A 14,156-nucleotide genomic window follows, 5' to 3' on the forward strand; every position below is an offset into this window, starting at 1 on the left:
ACATATGAATTTAATGGGGAACATATGACTAGTAACTTACAAATTACAGCGGTACGTGAAATGATTGAAAGACAAACAGCTGAAAATTTGCGAATTGTTTTGGAAGAGGAGATGTCGTTCGTTGGGATCAAATATGAACAAGTAATAGCAGTGGCACACGACAATGGAGCGAATATGTTGGCCGCGGTGAAGAACTTGAAAATGATAATGCATTGTTGTCAAAATAACGAAGATGTGCCATTGTGCTCGATTTTACCGGACGAAAACGTAGTTTTGGGAAATTATGATGCGAAGGATGACGATTACATAGAATCGGAAGATGATGATGAGCAATACAGCGACGACGACTCTGATTCTTCCTGTTTTAATGATGATTTTGATACAGCATACAAAACTGTAGAGCAACTCACAGGAAATGCTGCTGCTATTTGTGATACTTCAAACGATTCAGATTTGGTGCTTTTAGAGAGCATCAGATGCGGAGCCCATACAGCACAGTTGGCTGTGTGGGATGTAATTAAACCATTCAAAACCAGATTGCACTGTATTAACAAGTAAAGTATAAAAAATGCGACAGAGACGATTTCGAGATTTGTTCACTCCCAAAGATTCGCACAAAGTACCACTTCCTCCTAAGGTTAACGAAACAAGGTGGAACGTATGATACGTTTTGCTCAAATACTTACAGTCCATAAAAAAACTCATTTCATTGAAATTTTGGTGAGCAATGATCCACCACTCGGTAAGTAGTTTTTATTTTTGTCGTGCTAATCTTAATCTATGTTTGAAATATTCTATGGAAGTTTTGCCTTAATCAATTCTACTTAAACTGCATAAGGGTAATGCGCATATCTTGATCCTATTGGAAAGCTTCTATTACATGAATCAGCATGCAATCTATGTGGTACATATAAACTTGTGTGTAACAAAATGTGTTTTCTTTTATACCTACTTCCGTGACTACGTTTTGAATACGATTTTAGCTACAAATCCATCGAACCTTTCGAACGTTATAACACATACTTCGTCCAAATTCCAAACTATTATGTATTGTATAGAGTATCTTGATATTGACTCTTATGCATTATGTTTGTGCCAAATGAATTCAATAATTTTGATATTATGGCTTTGTACTGAATCTTGTGAACGTGGTACTAATCATTCTTTTTTTTGTGAACACATAACTATCTATTTTGATTTCGGGCAGAATGTTAACATGGCTTGTTTTACATTTCGAATACTATTTTTTTTGTCTATTTTTAGTTTGAGGTAGGGTAATTTCGGGAGAGATGCCGCGTCAGGAGAGATGCCGCATTCTCTATATCTCGTATATGGGGTCACTTTTATGCGGTAATATGATATTGTGAGTTTATCTTTCGAAGAATTATAACTCTAGAGTTATAAAATAATCCTGTTTAATTACTCACGAAAATTATATTAATGATTTTATGCGTTCAGTTGCATCACGTGGTGCCGAAAATTTTTCAGCACCACATTAAGATTTCGTTTTTTTAAATTGTTCGTTTTTTTTGTAAATCATGTATCGCTTGAATAGCTGGGACCTTTTAGAAGGCATTCTGACCATGAGCACTGTCATCCATAATTTTAGAGGAAAACGTCGTCGTGTGGCATCTCTCCCCTACAATTGGGAGAGATGCCGCATCAAAATTGCGGGTGAGATGCCGCACTCAATGGAAGAGGATGCATAGCTAAAATGTATTTTTTCACCTCGGAATGTCATTAAATGATCATTTGCGTCAGGTATAGGTTCTTAACAAGGTATATCCACAAATTAACGGGCCTAACACAGTGACATATTGTGAGTCTATTTATCTATATATTTAAACGGGCGATATGCATCTAAGTATTAGTCACTTCGGTTTATTCTTTAAAGTTTCAGGCACTAATTTTCGTGAACGCGTTGATTTGTAGTGGTGTCCATATTGAGATAAATGCAAAAAATTGGACGAATTGATACTTTTTCAAAATGAATCTTTCAAGAACAAACCTAATTTGTATAAATTCATTGGGAGAAACAGCCAAACAGTGCTTTTAAGGAACTGCTACCAACACATAGATGTGTATCGCTCGTACAAACATATAGATAAATAGTGCCCTCAATTAAGTTACTCCAACTTAACCGTTACACAAGGTTGCGAAAAAAATATTTTTAAAATATTGAATAAAAAAATGTTTCTGGAAATGGTAGTATCCCCTTAAGAAAAGTGAAGGTGCTAGCCGATTTATAGGTGTAATCAAACTTTATGAAACTCAGCTGAAGACACTTAATCACAAAAACATCAATGAGAGCCAATACTTTTGCTCACCATTTTTCAGTTTGTGACCACGGTACGGCGTCTCACCCGCAATGACTTTTTTTGTAAAATGTTCATGGAAATTTGATAAAAAAAATTTCATGACAAAACCATTTCACAGTATTTTAGAAACTTGTCGCAATTGATAAAAATGATTTCATCAATTATTGAATGGTTTACTTTGATGCTGGATCGATTTTTAGAAATCTGCGGCATCTCTCCCCAAATTACCCTATGAAGAAAACAAAATTTTCAAAAGTTTTGTGTGTAAATTTTAGCTTTTCGAAGGAAAAAAAATATCACCTAAGTACAACTACAAAATATTTATTTTCTTCCAATTCCTTAACTAAATTTTATTTTTAATGATGTAATTTCAAATGCACTGAACCGACTTTAATTTTTTAAGAAATGCATGTTCTTAGTTATAGGTTCAAAAGCATGTTTATACTAGCTGAATTTACACTCCAATTATTTTCAAAAATATTTGAACTTTTTCAAGTTTGATCTTTTATTATCGGTTGGGGCGACTCACCAGAAATTTTCCGGTTCCTTGCTCGAAGGATTTGCTTCCGTCCACAGAAGGACGGCCCAGAACGATCGTCGATGAGCAGGGAAGCTTTCCTCGAAATATACGGCGCACAAATCACTTGTCTTTAGCCGTGTCCGTATGGACGTCACTGCACTAACCCTTTTTGGACAGGGTTTTCTGTCCCACACACAAGCCTTTCTTCGCTAGGGAACTAGCAATTTTTTTTACTGCACTCGCGGTGTAAAACGAAGGAATCTTCACAATTTTATTCTGCGATTAAATTATTCACTCGCGACGGCTGACTTAACGGGATACACAGTGTCTGTCTCGACCGGGGTATTATTCACAACCTTATCAAATCGCGGCAAAAGGCAACACGCCCTGACTGTCTCGATCGGGGTAATTTTGTCAACTGCCTTTGTCAGCTGGGTTGTACAGCTGATGATTGTTTTGTACCTACGGACCAGTGTATCACGATCGTTGGTTTTGTACTGGTATTGTACGGTTACTGTTTGGTGCGATCTGCAATAATATCACTTTCTGCTGCATTGCCGGATTGTGTATCGCTCAGTAGGGTGGCGCACCCTTTTGTATAGCAGTTCATGGTGGTAGATTTGGCTTAGCATTAATTGTTGGTGAAGTTCATAGAATTCAATTTAGTTTATTATTTTTAGGTATTTAGGTTTAATTAATTAGATTTGGTTCAACTTAAATTTAGATTTATATAGTTTAATTAACTTATAAACATTCCGGCCACCTTGAAGTGGCTTGGCTACTTCAATACTCGTCACATTTTTCTTCTACTTCTTCTTCTATTCATCGTCTGAACTGGGATCTGACGGTGTGGACTGCGTTTCCGGTGTCGGAAGCAAGGCCAGTTTGACGACTGCGCGGACAACTGAATCGGACGTGGCTGTTTTCAGAGTGACGACGCGAACGACTCCATCCTTGTTCGGGTGCACCTGGGTGATTTTTCCAAGTGGCCATTGGGTTGGCGGCAGACATTCGTCCTTGATCACCACAACTCGTCCGGGTTCAATGGTGACTGTGGGGTGCTGCTTCGTGGCTCGTGACTGCAGCTGCTGAAGGTACTCGGGATACCACCTTGCCCAAATCTTTTGGACACGCTTCTGGGTGAGCTGCCAATGCGACAGTCGATTGTCCGGTACATCGCACAGCGACGGTTCTGGAACGGCTAGTAGGCTGGTTCCTACCAGGAAATGGCCTGGGGTCAGAGCTTCCAGGTCTGACGGATCGGACGGTATGGCAGTGAGAGGTCTGGAGTTTAGACACATCTCGATCTGGGCGAGTATGGTTATCATGTCCTCGTAGCTGACATTCACACTGCCGATCTCACGAAGCAGATGGTGCTTAGCTGACTTGACGGCTGCTTCCCACAGACCGCCGAAGTGCGGAGCGCGAGGTGGAATGAATCGCCACATGATCTCATTCTCGGAACACCAGTCGAGGATCTGCTTTCATCCACCCTGATCGGACTTTAGCATGTGGTGGATTCGGTTGAGTGCATTGGACGCTCCCTTGAATGCGGTGCCGTTGTCGCTATGGATCTCCCTCATTCTTCCTCTGCGGGCGACGAAACGGCGGAGGGCAGCCAGAAAGGCTGGCGTGGATAGGTCAGAGACCAGTTCGATGCGGACAGCGCGGGTGGAGAAACACACGAAGATCGCGATGTATGCCTTCGTAGGTGCACGGTTGCGTATCAGCGATTTAATGTAGACAGGTCCACAATAGTCTACACCGCATACGGAGAACGGTCTGGTTGGCGAGACTCGCGAGGACGGCAGGTCTGCTACGGTTTGCTGGATCAAACGGGGCTTGCTGCGAAAACACGTGTGGCACTGATGGTACGTGCGGCGAACGAGGTCGCGTCCTCCAATCACCCAGTACTTCTGACGCAGTGTAGTTAGCGTCAGTTGTGGTCCTGCATGTAGCAGATTGCTGTGGTAGTACTCGGTCAACAACACGGACAGCGGATGCTTCGCAAGCAGCATTATCGGGTGCTTCATTTCTTCCGAAACTACGGCGTATTTGAGTCTCCCACCGACTCGAATAACGCCATCTTTATACATCGTCGGTTTCAACCACTTTAACGATGCGGGAAGGGGTTCACGTCTGGTTATTTTAGAGAGCTCCTTGGAGAACATCTCCCGTTGGGCTACGCGACACAAGGCTAAATCAGCCTCGCGTAGATCGGCCGTTGAAAGCGAGTCAAACGGCTCTGGCTTGGTTTTCTGCACGGCAGCTCGTAGAGAGCGGAAATATCGCATCCAATACGCGATGGAACGTCGTAGCTTTGTAAAGCTGGAGTAGCGACTGAACAGTCGAGCGGAAAACGATGGTTCGGCTACCGTTACCGACATCACGGCGACATTGCTTTTGCTCTCTGGCATTGTGGATAAATCGAACGCTGGCAGCACAGTGCGTGGCCAATGGTGTGGCAAAACCCCTAACCATTGCGGTCCTATCCACCAAAACTCGAGGTTCACGATATCGGTTGGATTGACACCTCGTGATATAAGGTCTGCTGGGTTGGATTCTCCGGGAACGTGCTGCCAGGAACAAGATGCGGTAGAGGATTGGACTGTGGACACTCGGTTTGCCACGAACGTTTTCCAGCGCGACGGGCACGACTGTAGCCAGTAGAGGACTATCGTCGAATCAACCCAGAAGAACACTTCGCACGATGTCTTAAGGGACTTCATCACCTTCTCATATAGGCTAACCGACAACACAGCGGCACACAACTCTAGGCGCGCAATCGATTGGCAGGTCGCTAACGGTGCGATCTTGGATTTTGACGTTAGCAGCTGAACACGAATCCCTGCAGCTGACTCAGAACGGACGTAGCAGCATGCACCATATGCCTTCTCTGAAGCATCGGAGAAAAAGTGGAGCTGGATGGTTTCGGTCTTGATCTGCGACACGAATCTGGGAATGCGGATTTTGGAGATTGCATCTAGCGTACCATGGAACTCCTTCCATTCGCCTTGTAGACGCGGAGGCAGCGGACGATCCCACTCGTATGAATCTCCTGCGTCGGTCTTCAATGCCCACAGGCGCTGCATGAACAGCTTCGCTACGGTGATTGTCGGGCCAGCTAGCTCTAGTGGGTCGAAGATCTGCGCAATGTAGGACATGACCTTCCTTTTGGTCAGGACGGGTGCTGGTAACGGCAACTGGACCTTGAAGCGCATCGTATCGGACTTCGGCTCCCAGACGAGTCCTAAGGTGGATATGGATTGTTCGTCCTGGAGATCATGCAGTGGTAGTAGAGCGAGATCTTCTTGCGGGACTTGCGCAAGGACTTCGGAGGAATTGGATGCCCACTTCTTTAACGGAAGGCCAGCTGACGTAAGCATGGCGGAAACTTCTTGGCGAAGGCGGATTGCGGATTGGACATCGTCAGCTCCCGATAAAAAGTCATCGACGTAAAAATCCTGCTTTACAGCATCTACGGAGGCGGGGTACTTGTCGCCTTCGTCCTGTGCAACTTGTAGGAGGGTGCGAGTTGCCAGGAATGGCGTGGATGCAAAACCGTACGTAACGGTTTGGAGCTCGTACGATATGAGCGGATCGTCGCGGTTGGAACGCCAGAGAATGCGTTGAAGCGGTCGGTCCTCGGGATGCAGCTGAATCTGTCGGTACATCTTCTCGATGTCGGCTACGATGGCGATCGGGTGTGTGCGGAACCTCATGACGATAGACAGCAGATCCTTCTGGACGACAGGACCAACGAGCTGCTTATCGTTGACGGAAAATGCTGACAATGTTTTACACGACGCGTCGAAAACCACTCGGACCTTCGTGGTTGTGCTGGATTCCTTGAACACAGGATGGTGCGGGAGGTAGCAATGCGGGTTCACATCGTCTACTGGATCGACGAGCTTCTTCATGTGCGCCATTCGTTCGTATTCGTCCATGAACTTGCAGTATGCATCCTTGGTGGGTGGATCCCGCTCTAGTCGCTTCTCAAGGCTCAGAAACCGACGTTCGGTGATGGCTCTGGATTCGCCGAGGTTGACTAGCGGATCACGGGTGAGTGGCAAACGAACGAGATAACGACCGGACGAATCGCGAGTGGTGGTAGTAGCGTAAAGTTCTTCACACTGTTTTTCTTCTACGGAATACACAGAACACGGCTCAACAGCTTCTAGCTCCCAGAACTTCTGCAACGCTTGTTCTAAGCTTCGATCGACAGTGGTTAGATGGCAGATGCGGGGAATGGTGGGATGATTGATGGATATCTTCCCGGAAACAGTCCATCCGAACACCGTCTCTATTAGCAACGGTAGTCCCTCTCCCAGGGAACGCTTGCTGCCAGGATGCAGCTCATGATACGCTTCACCACCGACAACCATGTCAATGTCAGATGGGATATGGAATCTGGGGTCTGCCAACGACAACTTGGGAAGATTCCACGCGGAAATGTCGATCGGAACGGTAGGAAGGTTGACCGTCGGTCTCTTGAGGATCAGGAACTCAAGCTTGGTGGAGTACGGTGTCGACTTCGACTCGATCATAGCAGTTAATTGGCACTTAATCTGCTTGGTGGATTCTCCTATACCAGCTACTGCGATATCCACCTTGGTGCGATGAAGGTTCAGGGAATTTGCAAGCTTCTTGGTGATGAAGTTACACATGGATCCGGAATCTAGAAGTGCGCGTGCGGGGATCTTCTTGCCATTCTGACCTACGACGAAGAGGGAAACAGTTTCCAGTAAAACTGTACTATGCTGAGCCTGAACCGATAAGCTTACTTGGCTGTTCGATTTCGCCGAGCTTGAAGGGTCAGCGTGGGCGGACGTCGAGGGAATCGGCTGACTTTCCTCGTTAACAGGAGTCGATAGCATCTTCGACGATTCTGACTCGTGCAGCAGGGAGTGGTGTTTTTCGTGACAGTAACGGCAAGAGAACTTGGAGGTACAGTTCCGGGCTTGGTGTCCAGTACGGAAGCAATTCCAGCATAAGCGCTTTTGGGAAACCAGCTCACGGCGCTGGCGGACGGACACCTCGGAAAATGCAGGGCATTGGAAGAGGAAATGCTTCTCTGGATAAGCGAGGCACGAGGGAGCACTGTAGTTCGGTTCAACGGTAGTTGCCTTGTACGCCACCTTGAACGGCTTCGGGGTTGGAATCGGACCGGCCACCTTGGCTATAACCGGTTGTTGGGACCGATATTGTAGGTCAGTTACGACAGACGTCAGCATTCGGGCACGCTGGTAGAGGAACTCGATCAGCATATCATAGGTAACGTCGTCGTTATTGCTGGTTTTTTCCTCCCTAGCACGTAGCGTAGTTGGATCCAACTTGTAGGAAAGGAGGTTGACCAATGGGGTGTCCCAATAATGGACTGGCTCGCCTAACTTTGCCAAAGCCCGCACATGCCGGTGAAAATCGTCAGCCAATCCTTGGATTTCTGGAGGGTTCTCTCGCTTGACCGGTGGGAGGTCGTACAGAGCACGGAAGAGCTGACGCTTCAGGAACCGCTTGTTGTCGTACCGCTTTAGCAATGCTTCCCAAGTCGATGCGTAGTTGTCCGCTTCAATGTCTACGGACTCGAATGGTTTTCGGGCTTCTCCCTCCAGCGACTGCAGCAAGTACTGCAGCTTCGCAACCGTCGGAATATCTGCATTGCTGTGGATCATCGACGTATACGTGTCACGGAATGCGAGCCAACGCGAAAAATCACCGTTAAACTTGGGAAGATCGATCTTGGGTAATCGTAGATGGAACGAGGACGAAGCATGAACAGGTGCCGCCATTGTGCTGTTCAGCATGGTTGGGTTGAGGTCCGTAGCACGATTGGACAGCAGAAATCCTTTCACTGTACAATAACGCGTCTCGAAATCCATTCTCTCTTTAAGATGGGTATCCAACATCTCCGGCTTATCGTACAACTCGATCTGTCCTTGTACCTCCAGGAACTCCTTGTAGATCCGGTCCAATGAATCGAGGCGAATTGGAATTTGGCAGGCATCCCAATCGCAATCGAAATTCTCCGCAAACTTCTCCACTGCCTTCTGCACTACAAGGATCCCTTTCCGCTGGATCACGTACTCTGACAGCTTCTTTTCGGTCTTGGTCGCCATTATTGTACCACTACACTGATCTTCACTACCACCACTTTAAATATCGGAAACGGGAAACACGGTACCAATCGAAAATTCGGACTCCTTCCCGGCGCGGGTACCGTTCCTACACGACACGGAATCGAAAATGGCACAATTCGAACGAAAAGAAATCCTTCCCGTCGCGATATGCCACTTTTACGCGGAACGACCGAGAATGGTACGCAAATCGAATGAAATTATCCTTCCCGACGCGAGCGTACCAATCTACGCGAATTTGCCACTCACCACCACCTTAGCAAAAACATGCAAATTTTTTCGCAAACAGAAAATTATCAAAAAATTCTGTTCCGAGTAGGCGCAAATCAGCTGCGATTACAAAACTTCGCAATGAACTGCAGCGATAGCGTCCAAAATGGCCTTAACGGTAGGCACCTTCAGGGGGCTGGGACAGGCAGTGTCTTCGCCGTAGCGTCGCGTCAGCAGCAATTTGCAATGGTGTACTCACCGCACCGATCCTTTCTGGTTGGGGTTTCCTCCGATCCGGCTCGAAGGACCAAATGTTGGGGCGACTCACCAGAAATTTTCCGGTTCCTTGCTCGAAGGATTTGCTTCCGTCCGCAGAAGGACGGCCCAGAACGATCGTCGATGAGCAGGGAAGCTTTCCTCGAAATATACGGCGCACAAATCACTTGTCTTTAGCCGTGTCCGTATGGACGTCACTGCACTAACCCTTTTTGGACAGGGTTTTCTGTCCCACACACAAGCCTTTCTTCGCTAGGGAACTAGCAATTTTTTTTACTGCACTCGCGGTGTAAAACGAAGGAATCTTCACAATTTTATTCTGCGATTAAATTATTCACTCGCGACGGCTGACTTAACGGGATACACAGTGTCTGTTTCGACCGGGGTATTATTCACAACCTTATCAAATCGCGGCAAAAGGCAACACGCCCTGACTGTCTCGATCGGGGTAATTTTGTCAACTGCCTTTGTCAGCTGGGTTGTGCAGCTGATGATTGTTTTGTACCTACGGACCAGTGTATCACGATCGTTGGTTTTGTACTGGTATTGTACGGTCACTGTTTGGTGCGATCTGCAATAATATCACTTTCTGCTGCATTGCGGGATTGTGTATCGCTCAGTAGGGTGGCGCACCCTTTTGTATAGCAGTTCATGGTGGTAGATTTGGCTTAGCATTAATTGTTGGTGAAGTTCATAGAATTCAATTTAGTTTATTATTTTTAGGTATTTAGGTTTAATTAATTAGATTTGGTTCAACTTAAATTTAGATTTATATAGTTTAATTAACTTATAAACAATTATCTTCAAACAATTCGATCATATAAAGTTATTATCGCCCACTGTTTTCGAGCATACGATGTTTTGTGAGTGGTTTTACTAAAAAACGGTGAAGTGCTTTTACTAAAAAACGGTGAAGAAAACTACAGTTATTAAAAACGCGAAATTATAAAAAAAAAATCAAATATGATGTATGTCTCGACATGCAGCAAAAACTTTAATGTTGACGATTTAGTATGTCATTATCATTCTGTTCGCAAATAAAATAATTAATTCTACAAGAAAGCCTTGATAGCCGTGAAATTTTTCAAAAGTATTTAATTTGTATTCCACTCTAATAAAAAAATGCAACTCGCTTAAAAATCTACACTAGTACTACATGACACACATATAAATACAACCACTTCAAAAAGCACAAAGCTATTAAAATCCTACAACAACTTGAACTTTTCACCGAAAGAGCGAAAGACTTGATAGCCTATTTTTTACAGATTTATCAAACCATTGGCCATTCATAGAGAAATTTTGCGAAGCTTTTCAACCGATGTTTATTTTAACGATGAGACTGCAGAAGGACCATGTTCCTCTTTCTCAATTCTATTGCGATTGGCTTATATGTCAAGCGAAATTACATGCTACGAATGACAATTCATTGGCAGGCCAGCTGCTTAAAGCAAAACGAGCTTCAAAATTAACCGACAATATTATTTTTCAAACATGTTTGTACATGGATCCAAGGTATAATTTTGTAGGGTCCAAGCGACTAACAAATGATGATAAACAAAATGTCCATGTTTGTAAACAGAATTTTATCAGCATATGTACTAAAACCTATTATACTTCGGCGGTATAGTAAAGCGGGATTTACAATAAAAACGCTTTTAATCCACCTAACAGTGTGATGAGACATTTCTTATAACTCTTATCACTCTCTTCGTATATTATATCGTTTGAGAACATTTAGAACTTGATGTTTCGCGATGTTTTTGATAACACATACTACATGGGATAGTGGCAGGACTCAGAGAATCGCTCAAATCAGCATAGGACAACATCAGTGCTAGAAATCTCAAACCAAATCACTGGGAAAGCGAAAAAATGGCCCATAAAATAGACATTCCAACGAATTATTGTTAATACTCTGTTAATAAAATATCTAAATTGTGGTGGGAAAACTGAATTTTCCTAAAGGGGTTATTTATTTATCATTCGCATGTATGAAAAAAGCCTTATGTTTACATTTGTGAGTATCGCCCTTTTCACAAAAAAGCATTGAAATGAAATCGCAGCTCCTGATATCACATTAACTCTGAAGTGCATGCGTGCATAGTTTCAAATTTTACTTCGATATCGACTTTTTCTAAAGGTGACTTCCCAGTAGTATCCTTGATTTAAATTATTACCGCTAATCCTAATGCCAAAGAACAAATAAAAACCTTTCGAAAACGAACCGTTTGGGGAAATCATCATCATTACTGGAATTTTCATTTTCACGAAACTTTTCGATAGCCTTCCGTCACTTGCGTTAATGCACTGGGTGCACAGTGCTGAGAAAATCTAGCGAAATCGTCTTAGGGCACCAGCGGGTCTAATTCAGAGCTATCTGCGCGGCGAGTTAAACACTAAAAATTATTTTCTATTCCATAATTTTCAGTTCAGCAATTCGAGAGATCGTACTCACCGCAAGCCATGAAAAATAGACTACGTTGTGAAGCGATGGTCACTATTTATTAAAAAATCGCGGTTAAATAAAAAATTAAACTATTAAAAAATTTCAAATAGTTTATAATTTTCACAAACTTATTAGGAAAAATTGTTTAATAAGCTTTCGTAATATTGTGTAGGAAAAAGCTGAAAATTTCAGAATTTTCTCTATCTGCAACATATAAACCCTTAAGTATACCAATTAATTGGTATACGAATTGGAATAGGTTCGCCAAATTTTGGAAGAAGTCTATAAAATAACCTCTTGAAAGCTACCTAAAAATTGTTGTAGTTCGATGCAATAAAAAAATCATATTTGGCAATTCATATTTGGCTGATACAATTGGGGTGTCAATGTATTATAATACCCAAGTAACCAATAAGCATGCTGAATGCGTCTTAACGGCTACTTGATAAGCACTTAAGTCGTTTTAAATGCTATTTAAAAGTCGCTTTTGGCAAAATATACGGCTACATTACTGCTGTGCTATGAAAATGCTTTTTACTACTGTTGTGCTCTCAGAATGCTGCTTACTGGCAAGAAGTTTTTAAACAGTTTTTCAAATGCTGATTAACAACAGTTATGCATAACGAATGCCAGTATACTGCAAGAAGCATCCGGAATGCAAATTTTACGCTACTTTACTGCATACACTAATGCTTGTTGGTTACCTGGGTAGATATTCAGCATTCGAAGAAGTTTCTTGTGAACGAGTGTAGAACAACTTTGTTTCTACTTACTTGAAGTCAGCGGCGTAGCCAGAAATTCGGTTTGGTGGGGGTTTGGTGAAAATCGATCATACTGTCCAAACGGCATAATTCCGAAACCATAATTTTTGAAGTTTTAAAATTATGCAAAAATATTTTTTCAGAAAATAGTAACAGAGTTCGTGTCTTTAGCGAATTTGTTGAGACTTTATTGTAGTCATGAATATTAACCTGAGAAAATTCACCATAAATACTTCTTGGACGATATACCGTCAAAATTATTTTATCAAATGATGCGCTGTTTAACGTTTGTAAAAGTCATCGAAGATACTAAACCTCCGAAATTGGCGGTTTCAAAATGATGTTATCTTGACCTTAAATTACTGTTTTTAAACATTTGGCCTATACATACAATTGATCGTACAACAAAAATCAAATGCTCATCAAAATCGATCAGAACCTGCTAGAGTCGAATGGAAATCGTCATTTTTCATAAATTTCTCTCTACATTCGGAAAGTGTTATCCTCGTTATTAATCATATTACGTTTTCGTCTCAACTCGACGCATTCCCAAAATAAAAACCTGTTTTAATCCATCTAGTGGTGCAATTGTGCTTTCTCATTTGTCCAGACTACGATTCCATGGCTGGTTATGTTCAATACAATGGTGGAAATGAATATTACATGTTCAGTACGATTTGCACATACATACAATGGATCGACAGCCACGATCTTGAGATACTATGTGATACTGAAACATCGCTTGAAACCAGCGGCGGATCATGGAGAAAGATCCGGGAGGTCCAACTTGTTAAGAAATTTTAAATTAGTTTTAATTTTAAAGTAGCAACCCCTCACTGCATATTCCCTCCGGGCCGGTATGATTGACGATTTTTAGAGTGATTGCATAACCTTTCTATATGAGAAAGGCAAAAATGTACCAAAGTCCAAAGAAGTCAATTTTTGTCAAACATCTCAATGTTTCATGCATTTTAAAGTCATTTGGCATCAAAAATACAAATTCGTTTTTGAAAATTTTTCATTTCAGTTTATATGAGAATTTGCTGTGTGATTGCACTCTTCAACTCGTAACTCCGGAACCGGAAGTCCAATCAATAAAAAAATTCAATAGCAGCCGATGGGAAGGTTGTACCTTTCATTTGAGACTAACTTTGTGTAAATTGGTCCAGCCATCTCTGAGAAACAGAGGTCACATTTTTTTCCACATACACACATACACACACATACATACACACACAGACATTTTCCGATCTCGACGAACTCAGTCGATTGGCATATGACACTCGGTCCTCCGGGTCGGGATTAGATTGACGAATTTTAGAGTGAATGAGAAAGCCAAAAACATTTTTGGAAAATGTTGAAAGTTATGCATTTTTTGGTGAGCAGTTTTTATGTTTCATAGACATTAAATCAATTTTAACTTCGCTTCCTATTAAATAAAGACCCTTATTACAATACATTTCTACAAAAAAGAGATCAATTTGAAAA

General features: G+C 42.7%; 1 protein-coding gene across 5 annotated transcripts in view; it reads left to right on the forward strand.

The window, feature by feature from the left end:
- Positions 1 to 14,156, forward strand: part of LOC131692272 (chromatin-remodeling ATPase INO80) — a 1,041,557-nt gene that overhangs the window by 823,019 nt on the left and 204,382 nt on the right. For 2 of the 5 annotated variants that reach the window (XM_058979226.1, XM_058979227.1), the window contains one exon: positions 50 to 1,012. The exons of 2 other annotated variants lie outside the window; for them this stretch is intronic. In XM_058979226.1, coding sequence (XP_058835209.1) covers positions 50 to 558 — 509 coding nt within the window. In that variant the 3' untranslated portion in view covers positions 559 to 1,012. Of the gene's footprint in view, positions 1 to 49; positions 1,013 to 14,156 lie in introns of those variants that run through there. One more of the 5 variants, XM_058979229.1, reaches the window with a different exon arrangement.

Source organism: Topomyia yanbarensis, chromosome 3 (assembly GCF_030247195.1).
Source record: "Topomyia yanbarensis strain Yona2022 chromosome 3, ASM3024719v1, whole genome shotgun sequence".
Taxonomy (NCBI): domain Eukaryota; kingdom Metazoa; phylum Arthropoda; class Insecta; order Diptera; family Culicidae; genus Topomyia; species Topomyia yanbarensis.